Source organism: Falco rusticolus, chromosome 11 (genome assembly GCF_015220075.1).
Source record: "Falco rusticolus isolate bFalRus1 chromosome 11, bFalRus1.pri, whole genome shotgun sequence".
Lineage (NCBI taxonomy): Eukaryota > Metazoa > Chordata > Aves > Falconiformes > Falconidae > Falco > Falco rusticolus.
Window position 1 is genome coordinate 9652069 of NC_051197.1, and position 19596 is coordinate 9671664.

Genomic DNA, 19596 nt, shown 5'->3' on the forward strand with positions numbered 1-19596 from the left:
CTCACTGCCTAGTTGTGATGGCTTTTTGCTGGAGGAGGAGGTGGCCCAGGGCACACGCTTTTCGCTCGCGTGCTGCTTCTGCACCCAAACCCCCTCTCACTGCCAGCGGGAGGATCATGGTGAGCCCATCCTTTTGGGCCCAGGGATGCTTGGGCCAATGCAGCATCTTTGGTCACAAAAATCATGCTGTTTGTGCTGGGCTCTTTCCTCTGATACTTTTAAGAAACGAGCCTTTTGCTCATGCTGCAGTGTGATGGGCAGCGCACTACGTGCCCGTGTGCAGGCTCTCTCCCAGAGCCGCTACACCAAAACGCGGCGGGCTGGGGCTGCTGCCAGTGCCCCCCAGGTTGTGTGTTTTACAAGGTCTGCGTTACAGCCCTGAAGCTGGTCCTGAGGACATAACTATGAATTTCTAGAAGGAAAGAGGTGTTGCCCTGGTGAGGCCACCCGGGGGCCGCTGTACCCCATAACAGGTGGGATCCCATCAGGCGTCCTGATTAATGACGTGGGGTTTTGCCTAGGTGGGGAAGACCTGAAGTGAGCGGGCTGCAAGATCAAGCCCTGTGTTTATTAACGGACGTGGGGTACCCCATGCTTGTTCACAGTTTCCCCCAATGGCAAGAGTATTTTGCATAACAAAATTCATTCAAACTTGAGATAATGCTAAGCTAAAAAAAACCACCACCAAACCAAACCAAAAAACCTCCAAACAAGCTCTTATCCCTGATGGGTTCAGCACCTTGCTTCCTCTCAAAGGTTTCCTTTTCTCATGCTGTTCCAATCTTTGACTTTTTTTTTTTTTTTTCTTTCCCTGCTGACCTCATGAGGACATAGTCACCTCCAGGCTTAGGAAACGTTCTCTTTCCTACAGCTGCCACCTCGGTCACTCATTCTGGAGACCAGAAAGCTGAGACAGTTGCTGCCCTGAAGTGTTTGTCCTTGGCCAGAGGTTGTAGCTCCATCTGGCTTGCTGGAAAGTGCTCGCCTTCCCAATGGGCTGCAATTTAAGCTCCAGCATGCTGACGTATGTTGAAATTGGCACCTGTTTGTGCTGATACCCCAGGCTGGGAGTTGGAAATTCAGGATGTATATCTTTGTCCCCTTCAGCCGGTCTTGCTGCAGGAGCAGGAGTCTGGAAAGGGGCTGTGCTGGCATCGTGAGGTGTTAAGCTGGGATGGCTGAAGGAGTTAATCTGCTACCTCACTGTAATATAATAGAAAGAAAAACATGCCTGTGGGGCTAGTCCATTTTACTGTGTAGCTTCAGCTGGTAATTAAAAAGAAACAGTTCAAAATTAAGCAGTAATATGAATAAAACCCCAAATTAAATACACCCAGGACAGGTTGCATTTTTCAATGGGTGGATGCTTAGCATATCATGAAGCCAGGCTTTTTTTAAAAAAAAAATATCTCCGGCTGGCTGCCTAAAACTGGGAGTTCCCCAAACCCCTTCAGAGCTTTGGTTTTTTTTCTGCGAGGGTCCCCCTTTCATTGCAGCTCGCTTGTCACTGGGGCCAACTGGTATGCTCCGCTCGGGGCATGTTCCCACATTCCTCTTGTTACAGTGGAGACAAAAAAAGTAATATTGAAACCCCAGATGGGCCCGGTAACAATTTTACCTGTGAGTCAAGAGCGCAAATGTGGTTTCAGGTTCTTGGGAAGGATTTCACATGCCCCCTTTAAAGGTGATGATCTTGAAAGTGGGGACAATGTGCCCATTTAAGGTGGAGGAAAGTGATCGTGGGCACTGCCCGTCGGGCATCCTGCCAGGCATCGGTCTGGGGAATGTGATTGCTGAGCTAAGGAGCAGGCGGTGACCCTCTCTGTGCATGGGTCGGGCGGCTGGCTACTCTTGAATAGAGTGGTGCAGCCAAGCACGGGATCAGTTTGAGGTGAAGGCCTGGGCAGAAGGGAGGTTGTTGGGAAGGAGCGACAGGAGAAGAGGTATTTTCAACCACAAGCTCCCCAACTGGCAGATTTCCAAAAGATGGGAAGTGTCGTCTGAGAAAAGCTCACCCTCTGCTCACCTCACTTCTTACATTCTTTCCCGAAGTATCTGTTACCAGACACTTTTGGGGGTGTTGGACTTATCTGGGATGACTGCTCTTGTTTCAGTGACGCCTTTGGAGCCTCTGCGGCACCTCTCCTGGAGCGCTGCTCTGCTCCGCAAACCTTCTTATGAACTTCTATTCCCCACAAAACTCTTATGTTACATGGGTGGGGGGGGATGTCCCTGACTCTGAGGCAGCATTTGGGGTTCTGAATACAGGGGTTTGCTGTTGACTAGTAAGTGGTGAGATACCCACAGGACAGGAATAGCCAAGCTTGCTCGGGTGAGTTGCAGGGAGAAGGCATTTTCTTCAGAACCACTTTTGCTTCAGCTATAAACAAGGGGGAAAAAAAAAATTCTCCCCTCAAGAGTATGAGTTAATTTTACTGTCTGTTCACCCTTTTGTTGGCAAGATCCAAGCATGCATTCCAGAAGTCTAACTGGTGGCACCTGGACCTGCAAGCCATCACTGCTGGGCAAGGTGTCGGTGACTGGAACATGTTGCACTTCAACCTGAAAAACACTTTCAGGATCAGACTGCTCTGAGTGTAACTCTCTTGGTGCAAATATTTATCTTTTTAGGTAGGTTTAGTCATGAAAGTTGACGTACTGAATTCAGGACAACAGAGAAACTAGACCTATGCATAAATACTGGATGTGAGTAAATCCCGCATACAGAATCCACAAAAGCCATACGTTTAGGCTGCAAATTTAAGAGTTAATTCTAGCCCTTCCAGTGTTTCAGTTTTGATTTGCAAATCTTTCTTCCCATTATTTCTTAATTTGTTTGCCTAAGCTTGAAGTTGAGCATTGACCAAAGCAGAGTGTTATCCTACAGAGTTACTGCTCTGTTACACCATTACTGGTCAGACATCAAGCTGTTATTGGCAAGAGAGACTGTACCAATGTAGTGGTGAGGGCACTGACACTAAAACATCCTTCCACTGTGGTGTGGGGACGGAAGGGGGGAAAGGGAAAAGCACGGAAATTCCCTATCGAAGTTCCTTCCCCCCCCCCCCCCCCTTCCTTTCTTCTAACTTAATCAGGACTCTAAGTACCTTTACAAATTTAGAAGAAAAGGTTCCAGATCTTACCCTTCTTCCAGCAGTGCCTGTGGTACAGCTGCTGCTGACTTCAGTTTACATATTTAAAACCTTGTTTCGGGGTGTTTTGACCTATTTAAGGTGGGTGCAGTATTTATAGCATATATATTGGGAACGATACTGTTTCTACAGTGCTGTCAAGGCAGAAATTAACTCCATGGTCTTTGTTTTCTTAATGACCTTGTGTGGGGGAAGACTTGTATCCAAGAGCACAAACTACAGGTAGCTCAGCGATTCTACCAGGTAAGCCACCAAAACCCCAAACAGCTGCTCTCCAGGCGCTGAGTTAACGCTGTGCCTGCCCCAGCCCTGCCAAAGCCAGGAATTCGGTGCAGAAGCAGTAGTGTAGTAGGGTCAGCACAGGGAACGCCTGAGAGCTGCTGTCAACCGGGAGAGCCCTTCGCTGGCTTGGAGGTCTTGGGGCTGAGGGAGTGGAGGTCTTGTGCACGTTGCAGTGTTTTCTGTCTATAAGTTGTTTCTGTTGGTTTTGAATGCCTTGATTCAATCAAAGCACAGAATTTTTTTTTGAAAATAAAATAATTATTTACTTTCGCACGTGCAAGTTCATCACAGTAGCTTTCCATAAAGAGGAAAACATCAGGGGCCTGAGGTCAAGCTGTTGGAAGTCAACTTCAGCAGGAGCTTTGGGTGTGTGGCGCTGAAGGCTGGAGCCCCGGTCTCCCTGCAGCTTTGCTCAGCACCATGAGAAGCAGCCTTAGTCCTGGGGCTGCAACAGCAGCAGCGTGACCGCTCTGCACCAGGCCATGCCCACGTGTCACCGTCGTGGCTCAGCCGGTAGGATAGGTGGTGGTTAGGGGTTTCTCCAAGCACCTTGGTCAGATTCAGACTGTTTTATTAAACTGGTTAATTGGCCGTTTGAAAGGGAGGGGGGGAAAAGCAAGGTCCTTAGGTCTCCGTGGTCAGTGCCAAGCCGCAGACTGTTAACTACTCCTGCCTTTCAGAAGCAATAACTGCGGGTTTGGGGAACATATGGAACCAACTAGCCGAAAGGCTTTTATGAGGAGCTTTAACAGGGGGCACGGTTTGTGAGCAGAAATTCCAGTGGATGAGTTAATAGTTTCACTTTCCTTAGCTGTCCCTTTATAGGAACAACAACAACAAAGTTGTGCACGTTCTTCCCACAGCCCCAGCTGTACAATGTGCCGATGCATCCAGGATTTCGTTTGGACACTGGGGGAGTCCTTTAGTAGACCCCCCGGGACCTGTTTTTTCAGAGCTATTTCCTGATGCTGACCTCATTAGGTGAGTTTCACAGCTCACTAATTCCTAGCAACAGCGCAAGAGATTCGAAGAAAGGGGAAACCCGTCTTCTGGAAAGCAATGGAACTGAACAGATTTGGGCAAACGCTTTTATTACTTTTCATTAATCTGGAAAATCAGGGACTTGGGTTATTCTTTTTTTCTTTTTTTTCTGACACCCCCCCCCCCAAGTCACTATTTTGACCTGATATTGTATATTTGATTTTCAATTTGACTGCATATAAGGATAACAACAAAAGAAGAACCCCTGAAAAACTGTATACCTTGATATTTATGTTGCAGTTTGTTTTAAACCAAGCAGGAGAGTGGGTATTTCTTTTCTGAAATTGCAGTTTGAGCACCGACACAATATAGTCACTCAAAGGCTTCCAGTAATGCTTATTTAGTATTTGCATTGTGGTGGCACGTGTCCAAAAGAGAAAGTAAAGGAAAACAATAGTTGCCTGCTCAAGAGCTGACATCATAGTATGAAATTTAAGCTTGTTTTTGTGGTATTGTTATTAATCATGGTTCTGTGCAGGGGTCATCCTGTAACTCCAGCTACTGGAGTCCTGTGAATGCAATGTTTGCCGTTCAGCCTTGGTAAGTTTAGGACTGGAAAGTAATTTCTCCCGCATCGCGTGAGAGTGAAATTTGTCTGAGAGCCAGAGTTTGACCTGAGAGCGTTCTCAGGGTTGCCTTTCATTTTCAGGTCTCCTGTATAGCAACACAGCAGAACACAGGTCCATTTGTCTTCAGCCTAGCACAAGATTTGTTGCTTCTATTGTGATTCCTGAATGTGTTATGTATCTTATTAGCAATGTATTTCATAAGAAGGTTTGGGACCGCTCGGGTATCTTACCTGGTAACGAGATTTCCTTGTCTTACTTTACGATGGCATCTCAGATGCCCCCATGAAGCTGTTCTTCCATTGTGGCACTATCTGGGACCTCAGTCAGACAAACTGAAGAGGTGGACCTGGCAACCTTTCCACTTGGTTAGAAATCCCTAGCATTGCCTCCTAGACAAGGTGACAGGCACGGAGTCAAGCTGCCATCAGAGTTTGTCAGAAATTGATTTCTGACAAAGCATGTGAGCATTCAGGATAATCAACCAAAGTCAACTCACCTATGCAAATGTATTAAAAATGTAGAGCTGAAATAAGATAGCTAACTCTGCATCCTTGAGCTGTTGTTTGGTGATGGCCATGGCAAAGAGTCCGGGTACCAAATAGCATCTTTTAGCAAATGAAGCATCTTCTTTCTTCTTTCATTCCATTCAGGACCTTATGACCAAAAGACCTCAAGGCAGCTGACATAAACCAGGCATGATGCCATATTTAATGAGGGCTAATTTGTTTTTTTTTTTTATTTTCTGGGCTTTTTTTATTCTCTTCAGCGAGGGACAAATGCACATAAAATGGATAAGGAGAAATCTTTCCTGTACAAAGGCCATGATTTCCCCTCCTCCAGCTGTCACATAGCGTGAACATGTTGCTGGCCTTCAGGAGCCTTCAGTTGTCCTGTCTGAAGCTGCAGACTCATGTCGCAATGAAACACATGTTAATGTTTGTGAGAGTACCTTGAAACCCACCTGAAACCAAGTACAACGAAGAACATGATTTCTGGTGGAAAGGCTCCAGTGTTCCTAGGCCCGGTCCAGGTATGCATCTGTTCACTTCCTCTCCCAGTTTGAAAAGGCCGCAATGTTTTTTTAGATCTGTTTCTGCAGATTGGGTTTACTTGCTTAGAAGCCAAATCTCATTAAAATCACATAAAACCAAAACTCGAGCCTCTCCCACAGGCTTGCAAAATGAAGCTCAGACTGTCCCAAGGCAACTTGCACCATGGCTGATAGCAACACTTTCATGCAATGCCAGCCTCGAGACCTAATGCAGTCGTGTCTGCTTGATTTATATGTGGGATTTGGAGGTTTTCTAATGTTTCATCTTTTTGAAGTTGAAAGTTAAACACCTTAAACATTCAAGCTGATTTATAAGTGAGGTAGACTTCTGTAACCCATGCTTTCTATTCATGTGTGACTCCTGGCTCTGTAACCGTGGGGGTGGAATAGTGTTTGAGTGTCAAGGTGATCAGTAAAGCTGTTGGCTGTGGTCTTACTGGCCTCGTTTGGTCTCTAATGGAGGCCTGTGATGAACTTGCATGTAGGTGCCAAAGGCTGGTCTCTGCGGATTTCGTTGCGACTGCAGTGCCTGAGATCACAGCAGCAAAAGAGCGAAGGCTGAAGCGAGGCAGCAGCACAGGTACTGCTGGGTGGCACTGGGAACAGCTGGCAGGAACATAACCGACCAGTCTTGTTCACCGAGCAATGAAACCTGGGGTTCCCACAGACCTCCCCCCTGCTGGGGATCCCTCAGCTGAAGTCACCAGGGATGCAAGAGCTCTTCACTGTCCCCTTCGCATCCCCTCTGACCTTCCCATGGAAGCAGTGACTGGTCCAGCCCCCTTATCCTTGAGATGGCCATGGTCTGTGCAAAACAGCTCCTGAGAAGTCTGGACTAGTGGCTCCTGATGCTATGTAGGATAAGAGAGGTACCCATTCTCTTAGGCAGTAAAACTGGACCCATAGGTCTGCTCTGAGGGCTGAGCTGGTGTCTCCAAACACTCGGATAAAATCTGCGTTGGGCTGCTGCTTTGCATAGGAGAACGAGACCGGTTGGATAGGAAGGCTTCCTCCTGGCAGGCTGAAAAGGCCTTTGTCTTGTGTGTGGTTGATGGGTCACAAATGGGGGCCAGAGGCAGCTGTGCAAGAACAGCTTTCGAAGCACGCCAGTGTGAGCTCCATAAATTGCGTGGATAAAAATGTGCTTTCCCAGAGCCAGTCATAACTTCCCATCACTTCCCAGAGCAAATACTGTCTGCTCTCTTTATTAGGTGGGACTGTGTATAGGCAGTCGCTCTAAGTGTGTTTGTTTTGAAGTCACCAGTTGCTCAGTAATCTCGGGCACCTCTGGGAGATTTAACTCGGATAGAGGTTTAGGCTGGAGGTCATGGGGTCACTGATACTGAGATGGAGAGAAAGGAAGGAAGCGGCATTGTTTTTGTGGCCTTAACTGACCAGTAAGGAAAAATAAATTCGGGTTTTAAGATGGCTTTAATGTGACTCTGAAGGAAATGCTCTACAAATCCAGCCAACGAACAGGTGACTGGGATGAGACCCCACTTCTCTTTAAGTTTGTTTTGAGCTGCCCAACCAAAACCCGTGGTGGTTACGGCTTGATTAAGACTTCTCTAGAAATCTGTTTGAGTGGTTACAGTTTTCCTTCAGCCTATTCAAGTGGTTGAGTTCCTAATTTTAACTTCTAAAATAAAATCTGGAGTTGCTTTTCGGGCAGCAGTTTGAACCCAGCGAGGAGCCCTCCCGCAGTGGTAGCAGCATGCTGGGGTTTGGCTGGTGGCCAGCATCACCTCTAGGTCCCAAAGCTGCTCAGGGGCAGAGAGCAGGGACATGAATGTCCTGATGTCTGGGGTCCACTGCATGGGGGTCCATCTACTGCTGTAAACTCCAAATAACTCATTTGCACTCGTGGGGAGTCTTGGTGTCTTACAAGAAGTGAACTCAAACTGTGGGTTTTTCTGCAGGCCAGCACTTGTTCTCAAGGAACATACAGGCAATTTTCTTTTAAGACCTCTATCCTTCTGCAAGGGTGACTGAAAGCAGCTAATAGGCTCCAAATTTATTAGGAGGAGACAGGCAGACAGACCCAGAGCATGAATGCGCAGCGCTAGTTTCCCCAGGAAGCCAGAATAACAAAAAAACAAACAACCAAAAGCAAAAACAAAAGAAGGAAAAATAAAGGCATTGAGAGTAAAGTAAGAATTTGTTTATCACCTTCTCAATAATTTATCATAAACCACACTGCCTTATCCTCAGGGTCTGTTAGTGGTTTGTATATATGTGTGCCTGTGTGTATACAATTTTTGTATATAAAAATCCAGCAACATCCATTGTTCAAAAAATCAAAGATGAGAAGGATTTTGCTAAAAGCATTTTCGGAAAACCTTTGCTCTCAGTTTTCCTGTCAACGTTTTTCTGAACTTTTATTTTTATTAGCCAAAATGTTTAGAATCCCCAGGAAATCCTGGGATGAAACATTTCCTCTTCGAACTGTAGCCCTTAGGGGAAAAAGAAAAAGCTCAGATCCTTTCAAAGGTTAGAAATTTTTCAAACTGTATTTTTTACAGATTTTTTAAATTAGAGAAAAACTAGGTTAGGAAGATGCTTAACTTCAGGCTGTTGTCCTGGGAAAGATTGATCTCTTTGTTGAAAAGCCTGAAGAGACCCTTAGATCTGGGCAAGGAAATCTTTTAGGCTTGGATCTTAATGGGGAACCGATTGCCGAATTGAGGTATAACAGGTTCAGTTGAAAGACCATTTTTATATTTTTTAAAAGTAAATTAAAGAATAACATTTGCTTTTCCTCAGCTAATTTCTGTATATTAGTTAGTATGTAACAGCTTTGTATTAAGAGGCAGTTGATACACTGGAGATTATAATGACATCATCATCATCGTTGTTGTTGTTATTATTATCTTAGATCATATTTGTTATCTACCTGAGGTTTTGTAGGAGTAAATCCAATTTATTTTCCTTTCCTTCGGATAAACTTCAATGGGGGTCACAATTTTAAACTAGTAAGAACTTCCGTCCCGCAAATACATATGTACGTTGTTAATTTTAAGCTCCTCTGGGGTTCACCACTTAAAGCGGGTTCGGTTGCTTGAAGTGAAGAAGGTAAGTAAGGGTATGTGTCCCAGGTGCAGCCTAGCTGGAGCTCTGCACGATTACTTTACCTGGGGTTTGAGGTGATGGTCCTTCTTTGGGATGGATAGGGCACTGCTGTTCTAAAGGAAAGAAGCTGAAAATGTGACGAAACGTGAGGCTGAGGGATGCAGGAGTGTTTTCATGAAAAATGACACATCAAAATAATTTTTAAGAGTTCTAAATCTGCAGTCACTACATACCACTTTATTTTAGGAAAAGTGCATTTGTTTATTTATGTAATTTGTGGCAAACTGTCTTAACTGCTGTTCTGATTTATTCATCTACTTTTTATCAAGTTTCTTTGGAGAGTTCTTGGAAAGCCGAACATGAAAATCCCAGACTTGGTGGTTCAGTAACTGGTATAAATTACTCCCACAGTCTATCACAAATAAAAAAAGATTTGTGGTAATTTGTATGGAATTTAATAGCCTTTTTGATAATACAAGGAAAAAATACCATCTTTAAGGAGGTGTTGGTGGGGTTTTGGGTTTTTTGTTACTTAAATTTACATAGCAAAAGAGTGCTTCTGCTTTTTTGGTATTTGCAAGTTGGAACGGCGACATTTGCCGGGTCTGCTGGGGCAGCGTTACAATTCAGTAACTCTGGTCACTTTGCAGAAGGGTGGGTGAAGGGGGAAAGGCTGAAGGAGAGAGGCTAATAATGAATTTCCTAAAGCTTCTGCTACTAACAACATGCAGAAAGTCCCAGTACAACAACCGTGACTTCAGAAGTTCCAAAGGTCTTGATTTTTATCAAAAACCTTCCAGCTGAGTTTGGGCTTTGGAGTTAGGCTGGCAGACAGGAGTCGGAGGCAATAGTTTCCCAGTTTAGGGCTTTTTCATTCCAATGTGTCTCATGTAGCCCAGTAGTCAGCACAGGCAGCCTAAAAGTTCTCAGACGGTGACCTCTGAGCGATATATGTATGTTGTGAAGTTATACTTTACGTGGAATACCAAGGGGGTTATAATAAGGTCTTCTGCTAGTAGGAGACTTTGCATCTGGCTCCCCTTCCAGCTGGCAATGCCTAAAGACCAGCCCGTGTTACTGTGGGCCAGAATGGGTCAATGGACTTCTGGTGCAGGAGCAGCTTTCAAAGTTTGGCCTTTTAGGCTGTGCTGCTTTAGTTCCTAATATCTTTAACTTCTCTTTTTTACTTGTCTGCCTTTCTACAGGTGCTGTTTGCTCTAAACCAAACTCTGCTCCAACATGAAAGTCTCCGAGCGGGCAGTTTGCAGGCTCCATATACCACTGAAGATCTCATCAAGCATTATAACTGTGGAGACCTGAACGCTGTCATATTCAACCATGACACTTCTCAGGTAAGTAAAACTGTTGCAGATGGGCCAGCTAATTGAGCACAGATCAGCTGTCATCATCTTACACGCTGTCTCCTCTTTCCCCTTTTCCTTTTCATGCTGTGTGTTTTCTTCCCACGTGTGCCTCAGTTGCCTGGTGAGAGGGTTTTCCTTGGTACTGTGTGGGCTCTGGGGAATCATGGAGTCACTGAGGTTGGAAAAGACCTTTAAGATCATAGACTCCGACCATTAACCTGGCACTGCCAAGTCCACCACTACACCATGTCCCTAAGCACCACATCTACATGGCTTTTAAATGCCTCCAGGGCTGGTGACTCCAGCATGTCACTGGGCAGCCTGTCCCAGTGCTTGGCAGCCCGTTTGGTGAAGACATTTTTCCTGATGTCCAATGTAAACCTCCCCTGGTGCAACTTGAGGCCGTTTCCTCTTGTCCTATTCCTTGTTACTTGGAACAAGGAATGGGCTGCCTGGAAAACTTTCCTAGGAATGTGCCTGAAACAAAGTTAATCATGGATGTTTGTAGGGCTGTTAAGTGTAGTCCCCTCCTTAAGGGGGGTGGGGGGAGCGGAACATCTTTGTAATATTTGAACTTATATATGAAGAGGAAGTGAACATTATGTAAATATTATAAAGTAAGTAACTTCTCAAACATGTCATAATTCCGTAATTTTGCATGTGTCTCAGGCAGCCCTTCGGTCTCTGTTTATCTTAGCTATCCAATGCAACTAACAACTCTTGATGGAGCAGAAATCTGCTTTCCCAGACCAGTTTGATAGTTTGTGGTAAACTCTGAGATTCTCATTTAATACGTAGGTTCCCCTCTCCTTTCCCATTAAGTCTATGGAAGCTTGGTCTTTGGGTGTCACCACCTGCCTGTCCTTTTTTGATAAATGTTCCCAGGTTCATGTCTCGGGTGCAGTGACTAACTTAGAGGGGACCTATATAAACTTTGGCAGCCACGGTATTATATATGTTTTACCAATGAAAGTCTGTTTAATCATGGTAGCGTTTTAGCATTAGCAAATGCAAATCAAGGGTAACTATGTGACTTCAAGGGAGAGCTGAGAGAAACTCAGTTTATCAGGTTGAGATAAATTCAACCAATAGTTGATTGAGGCAGAGGTCTCCGAGGCATCTTACCTCGCCATCAGTATCTTGAGTTGCGCAGGGCTCTGTGGGCCTCTTGTTTCTTAGAGGAACAGCTGGGGAAGTGAGGAGGGCCCCAACCTGGCTGTAAGGTATCGGGGTCTCCCAGACAGACTCCACAGCCTGGGTGTTTTCCCAGAGGTCTTGTATGCCTCTCTGAGAAGTTCCAGGTAGAAATGCCAAAGACACCCGGCAGCACCTGGAGCTGCTCTGCCGTGTCACCTGTCACAGAATTAGCCTGCCCCTCGACAGGAGCAGAAAGACATCAGCCTGGACAATTGGAGGTCCCCTTAAATTCTGGACAAATGGTCATGTCTCCTCTTTTTTCCCCTGTCTGGTTATCATTTCCAAATAGTAGTAAGAGTGGTGGATGGTAATGAAGGGGATAAAACCCCTTTGCTGTCCAGTTAATCCAGCCCTAGAAAGCAAAGCGTTGTTTTTAGCATGACTAAGCCAGGCCGTGACAGGGTGGTTAACATGGCAGCACTGCGTCAGGAGTCTGTGCAGTACCAAAGCTGCCAGAGCTGTTCATTCTGGTCAGCCTTATGCTGAAAAGTAAAGGGAGAAAGCAACTCGGGTAGGAATACATCTCTGAAGATGGCGGGGGGGGGTGAGCTGGAAAAGGTAGAGAGCTCGTGACTTTAGAGGAACCTGGAGAAGTCAGTGGTGGTAACTGTGCTTGCAGTGTGGAGGCACAGCACACAAGATAAACACATAATGGTTTTGGAGAAATAACTCTTGCAAGATGTGGTGGTATATTTGCCATGGATGCAATGGAAGGTCTACTAGTTGGTAAAACCATGAAGACAGTCCTGGCACCTGAACGTTCTGTGTCATCTTTTAATCTCTGTCAGTGTAATTTCCCTGGCGATAAAGCCTTTGTCCCCGAGACAAGCTGTAGCCGTTCACATCGCTTGCATTGACTCGCAGGCATCTGTGATTTCGTGTCACCATGTCCTATAACAGACCTGTGGGTTAGACTAGAGGGGAAAATACTGCTGTGAAAATTTCTTCATCCCTGCAAATTGTTGGATCAAATGTGAGTTTAAAAACAGTCTTAAAGAAAGAAGAAAAAAAGCCCGCAACCGATCAGAGTCCAAGCGCTGGTGTTAGTCATGGTCCCAGAGTGTGCGCAGTTGATAGAGATTATAACACTTATGGGCCATGGAAAATTGAATTCCCTATATGTATACTAGTCCCTGCAGAACTCTAAATGTTGTGGAGTATTTTCATCGTATTTTCCTCTTGTGGTTTGTTGTTTTTAATTTTGGTAAAGAGGGTTTTGTTTGGTAGTGTTTTTTTAAACCAGCTTTATACCATTTATTTTTAATGGCAAGCAGAACAAAACAGAAAATTAAAACCTAAAATAAACTCCCCATTCAGGTCAACTTTTGCCAGTTGTAGTCGTTCCAAAGTTTATTCTGTGTTTTTTTGTAAGGATGATAGACTCTGTCTGCCACAGCGGGTCTTTGCCATTGGGTTGCCAAATTAGATTAGCCTGGCATCCATGCAAATCTTGGGAGACAAGTGTTGCTGTTTTTAGAAGGTGTGCCCATTCTTCCATGGTACCAGCTGCTGGTCCAGCTCCTCAGGGGTCTGGTGAGTCCTTGGAGCTGGTACCATTAACACAACTTTGAAATATCACATAGAAAGAAACAGAAGAGCAGAAATGGAGTTGCGAGACTCAATGCTTATGTGAATGGTGGAGGCCAGGAACTCAGCTCCATCCCATGTGGCCAAGGAGACCTGCAGAAGGCTGTGACTCACTCTTTGAGGATTCATTTGGGGTGTTTATAAGGTTACTAGTGCCTGCTTCTCCCTTGAAAGTTAGTGGGAGCTGCAGAATAAAGGTGAACCCATCCATGAGTTGTCTCAGTTCAGAGCCATTGGTTTAGGTCACTGTAATGAACTGAGAAGCAGCTGAGAAAGTCTTAACATCACTGTGGGGACGGTGGTGGTGGGTATTTGTCTAGGTGCAGTAACTTCCTAAATTCATCTAGTCTGAATATTGGGAGATGGAGCATCTTCAGTAGCCATCTGCAAGATGCTGAGGTGCCTTTAGAGCAAAACATATCCTGGTGCAGAAAGAAGGACCAGAAGGAGAAATACTAACGCTGTTGACTCAAGATGTTACAGATGAGTTTCTTGAACCTCTTCAGCCTCCCCAAGGGAGTTTGGTGCTAAAAAACTGCACATTTCCCAATCTTGTTGACTCCTATGGCATTTGAGGGAAAGGGCTGAGATTTTCTGGGACCAAGACTGTACCAGGCGGGCGGGTGCACCGAAGGGATGGTGCTGGGAAGAAAAGTGCAGGGAAAGGTATTTCCTAGACTGAAGCAGGACCTTGGGCACCAAGTCAGAGGGCAGCTCCTCTGGCACCCAGGGACAGGGACGGGACCACCCCAGGGAGATGCTGCCTGCCTTGGGGTTGGGAAGCCTGGCTTAGCCAAGGGAAGGTGCCCAAAATGGAGGTGTGTGAGCAGGGCCCCTGATTCCTGACATTTTCCTGTCCTAGAGCCATCAGCACTGATGACAGTGGAGGACCAAACAAATCCTTCTCAGTTTTGGTGGGTTTGAGGTTTCTTTTTTCTTATTATTTTAAATTGAGAACAGTGAAAGGGGGAAACACCTCTGCTTTCCTGTGGCTATATTACATTCCTCGTTCCTTCCTCTCTCTCTTTTTCTTAAATTTTGTTTCCAAGCACCATTTTTCCAAACATATAAATCCTTATTTAAACTTAATAAAACTTTAAGGGGCTGAGTTTAGTCAGTTAGACTATGACCCAAAAGTGGAGTAGGAAACATCTCCTACAGCCTTCTGCAAACACTTGATTCTCTTGTGACTTATGCAATCAAGAGGCTTATGTTGGAGTTTCCGGGCAGAGAGACAAAATGATACCAAAGAGAAAGTATTCTAAGTTCAAGATAGGATAAGCGTATTTTCTGCTCTTCCCTCCCTCAGACTTTTTCCCCTGAAAGAAGTCATACTTTTTTTTCTCTGCTTTAGAAAAAAGTTCCCTACAAGCAAAAATACATTGGATTAGATCAGTAACGTTAACTTCTCTATTCTGTCTGACACTCTCACAGGGTAATTGAATTCACTGTGTCCAGACATGTTAAAATGTAAAAAGTCTGCTAGTGCAAAATTAGAAAATTATCTACCTCTGGAGGATACTATTTCTTACCTGAGACAGCTAAGAAGTTGCCTAATGACCTGAAGCCTTGGTGAAGAGAAAGCAGGGTGCAGAATCTTGTATTTTGTTCCCTAAACCTGACTTAAAGGTCTTTATTCAAACATAAATGTCAGGGATATCTTGAACTGGTTCCTTGCTGTGCTGGGTTTTGAGCTATTCAGTGTTTTCAGGACAATGCTGTAAAGCAGAATTCCTCTTTGCCAGCATGGAATGAGCTGGTTCTGTGTTTCTTTATGTTCTTATATACGCTTTGTTAAGAGGAAAACTGAAAAGCCAAGGCTGAGATCTCTTCTCCTTCAATCTTTCCCAAAAACCTGTGGTCTCCAGCTATTGTTCTTCTGTCCTTAGCCATTCTCCTGGCCTGAGGAGAGGCTCCTGTCCCAGGAGAACATGGTTTCTCCTCTCTCATTACTGGTCTGGCAGATCAGAGGCCTGCAGCTATTTTATAGACAGCTTTCTGCAAGCCAGTTTCTACTTCTTGCATGCTTGTTATTTGCCTGTCCCATTGAGGCTTAACAGTGCAACACAAGAGTCATACCTGCCACTTGTAAGGCGTCTTTCATCTAGAGCCCTTATGGTTTGTGTGTTAGACTGGATTGAAAGCCCACTGAATAATGGCGAACATGTCATGCCTGCAGCAGGCTTTCTATGAGTCCCCATGGGCCCAGCCATCGTTGGGTATCAAAATGAAGAAACCACACTGGGCCAGTGACTAACCCAGTTTACGGGCTTTATGCTCACTTGAGTATAACGATCTTCTTGTTGCCCAGAGAGGTAAGGCCTTGGCTCCATCCTACACAGAAAAGCAAGCCACTCAATGAAGTGGCTTGGCAGTTACCAAAGCCTGCAGACGTGCCTCGACCCCTTTCAGGTGCTCAGGGACTGCTGTGCCTCCTTCTTCAAGCTGTGTCCACCAGAAACAACGGAGCTTTTTGTATTAGAATGGTGTCACCTGTATCTTGACTTGCCTCTGCTTCATGTGCACATGCAGTGTTTAGGTTGCAGGTGTTGCCGCCTTCCTTCTTGAAAGGCGTGTGATGGTCCTGATAACATGACATTAGAGATCCATACACTAATCCCATGCCAGTAGTCCTTAAACTAAAGAAGAAAAGCTTTAGTGCCTCACTTCACGAGGCACCTGCTGTTTATAAATGGCCAGGTTGTGTTATGTACCCCTCTTAAAAATGTTACTGTCCTGCATTTAAAACCTGTCCTTTAAGATTTACAGGTCCTGATAATTGTAATTACATCATTAACTTGCCCTGTTCTCATTCTGGATAAAATACAACTGGATTTCTGGCTCACTTCTCAAATCAATGAAGACTGTCTGTGGAATGCCCCAGCTTCAATAACTGCAGAAACACACAGCTGAGACCATTAGGTAGAGTGTTGAATGACAAGCAGACCTAATTTGTCCAAGGAATGGAGTTTTATCTAGGGCAAAGGAAGATAAATCCATAAACCAAAGGCACAGCTATTGTAACACAACGCTTTGGAAGCACCTTATCGTTTTCAGCTGTAACAAAGTGCAGACGAACTGGCACAGCCTCTCGTTATTCCAGGGAAAATGATTACAAGCTTTCCAGCGAAGCAAGTGCAAGGTTGTCCCGGGTGCCAAGGGAGCCAGTCCCACGGGTTTCTCATTCTGGGTCCAGGCAAAGGGTCAGTAACACTTCCAGGAGTGTTTGTTGAAGTGACATTGACAACAGTCCTGATGCTGCCCAGGTGTTTGGCGACACGCGTGCTCAGCGCCGTGTGCGCCCCGATAGCAGGCAGAGCACGTCTCCCACCTTCTCCTCTTTGGGCTGTAGCACGAGATGCTGCTGGAGAGAAGTTGCCTTCCCTAGTTCAGAAGAGCTCCTGGTCTGCTGCGGTGGGATCATACTTTCTTTCCACTGGCACCTGAGTTACAGCTTTGTGTCTTGGTATATTGTGAGCATTTGGAAGTAAAAAACCAGAGGTGCAGCCAAGATTTTCAGAGTCTAATTTTCATATTATGTCAGAACAGGATTCCAGATTGGAGCAATATTATATTTTGGCTTATGTGTTTCAGAAAATTGGTTACAGATCCAGATTGTGAGAGTTCAGTCTACTTGTTGATGACAGTGCTGGGGAAAACACTGGGGAGACTTTTTTATTAATAATCTGGAATGTGCCCAGATAATTTTTGTGCTGAGGGTTTTGAAAATAGGTTCTTGCTTGAAAATTTTCATTGTGTGTTTGCCTGTAGAGTTCTCTTTCCTTGAAAGTCCTTCCTTCCTCTTTCCAGTTTCCATGGAGAAAGCAATAGGAGAAGAGGGAAAGAGAAATTGGAACAAGACGTTTAAAGGCAAAGATTTTTCTTTCAGACTGCTGCATTATTAGAAAAGGAACATATTCACTTACAGAAAAGGGCCGATTTACATTAAAAACATTTAAGGATTGTTGACTACCTGTATTTATTAGTAAGGGAATCAACTATAAAAGAGTATGAAAGACTGATAGCTAGAAACTTTTGGAATTCAAGGTAGTAGCATGCTGCTTTCTGTGCATTGCTGTGTGTTTGCTGTAAAGCATTTATTATCCCTTCTTTTTAAAGAGCTGGTTTATGAAGTGTTTCTTGGAAAGACTTGTTCAAGAGAAATGAAAAAGACTTGTTAGGTTTTTAAACAATATCTTGTGGGTTGAATGTACAAAATGCGTTTTCTGCCTTTGTGTTTTATCCGGAAGATGTATTTGTCACCTCATTATGACAGGGAGGGGAAAAGGAGCAGGACAAGGGGACAATTTGGCAAGATTAGTATTAGACATTATCTGAAAAGGCTGTGTTGTCGGGTACTCCTTGACACAACATTTCCTGGTCTGACACCATTGTGTGTTACCAAATAGCAAACACCATAGATCAGGTTCTCCAGTGTAAACTGGTTGAGCTCTCCGATGGTGGCTTCAGACCTGGACCTTCTTTTCTCCCCTCTGGGACAGTTGCTGGCTGGTAAACCCAAAGTCCAGGCTTATACAGTTCCACCAGCTTAGATGCAAAGCTGTCAGTTTCAAGGGCAACTTAATTTGTCTCTACTTCACTGACTTCATCTGAACTATTCCTTATTTTTCTCCTGACTGGCCCCCATTCCATTTCAAAATGCTTTCTTGGAGGTGTTCTGCATCTTTATGTCCTATGATAGATATCTCAAACAACCTCAAAAAAAAAAAAATTAGTTCAAAAGTCATCATCCAATTTGTTCCAGGTACCAGCCCAAGCTTTCTAGTTATGATGGTTGGATTGGGAGTAGCCTGGATTTCTGCTAGGATGGAACAGGAGGGCAGGGCTATCTCCACACGGCACTGCCTTGCGGTGTCAGCCCTGGAGGTCTTGTGTTCAGTCCAGCTGCTGTTGTGTTACTAACCACCTTTTTGCTCCTTGCTAATTTATGTGATATTTTGCAAGCCATATCTTTTGGATCACACTTGCCTTGGGTTAAAATTCTGCTGGAAACTTCGCGTAAATATTCCCTAGCATCTTACTAAGGAGGGATGGGAGGAAACTCATTGAAGAGCCCTGAACAATATATATTCAAGACAACTGAACCTGAGTTTGTACCCACTACTGACCAGCTGTTCTCCCACTGTGTAATGGAAGACAAAATGAAAAATACCTTTGGAAAAAGAATTGCAATACTTTAATAAACCAACCCCAAAACCAAACCTTCTGGCCCCAGTATTTTCTCTTTATTGCCCTGCTTTGCCCTTTGATCGGTATCTTTACTTGGGTGTCATGGCAATATAATAGGTGATGGTTTTAGTGTCAGAACAGGAAAAAAATATTCTTTGTCAAAGGAAACAAAGCATTTGGAAGGGAAATAGAAAAACTTGAACTTTTCCATATGTTTGCAAGCTCGTGAAAGCTGGCCTCAAAAAAATCCCAATGTAAAAGGGATTTTAAATGGGGCAGGAATATCATTAGGTAGTTGAGATTTACCCTTCCCACTGAAACCCAAACCTTTATTTGCATACAGTGCAGGCTTGTCATCCCCATTCAATTAATGAACAGGTCCCTGTAATCTGGTCCTAAATATACACTGCATAGCTGGGTGAAGCTTGCAGAAAGGGGGCTGGGATCATTGTTCTGACTGTGTTTTGTTAAGACTTCTTTAATCAAAACATACATTCAGATAGAGGGGCCGGCTGCATATTTTGGCATCGCTACCAAAGGGAGCAGGGACAGGGTTGGGGTGGGGAGGGAGGCCTTGGGGGGAGAGGTTGGTGGTTCTTGTCCTGTCCCCCTGTCTTTCCCCCCCCCCCCCCCCCCCCCCCCCTCAGCCCCAAAGTGCTTGGAAAGCAACTATTTAACTGGTGTGGAAAAACAAATAGAAAACATACATGGAGGTCATGACTTCTCAGGGATTTGTTGAAAGTCTTTTTTAGCAGGGATAAAAGTATCGCCCTCCAAGGTGTCTGTGAGATTGCAGGGCCCATCCTCGCGGCCCTTCTGCTTCTCCTCTCCCCCCACCCCCCATTTTTTTTTTTTAAAGTGTTTTCCTTCCACAGGAGAAGGTAGAATGAGGCAGGACACACACGTGTGGTTTGGCAGGGTGCTGGCTGGGAGACCAGCAGTGGCAGGAGGGTTTGGGGCTCCCAGGAAAGGTCTCCACGCAGGGGTGGTGAGAGCTGGAGCTGCAGGGACACCGGCGTCCTGGTGCTCCGCGGGCTGCAGCCCACCCTGCAGGCAGGTTTACACTCAGGCCAGCAATGACTCCTACAGCTTTT

The 19596-nt window shown here is 45.0% G+C and overlaps 1 protein-coding gene across 1 annotated transcript in view; it reads left to right on the forward strand.

The window, feature by feature from the left end:
• Positions 1–19596, forward strand: part of TRABD2B (TraB domain containing 2B) — a 295484-nt gene that overhangs the window by 150162 nt on the left and 125726 nt on the right. The window contains exon 3 of the mRNA XM_037404866.1: positions 10370–10516. Within this exon, the coding sequence (XP_037260763.1) occupies positions 10370–10516 (147 nt within the window). The remainder of the gene's footprint in view (positions 1–10369; positions 10517–19596) is intronic.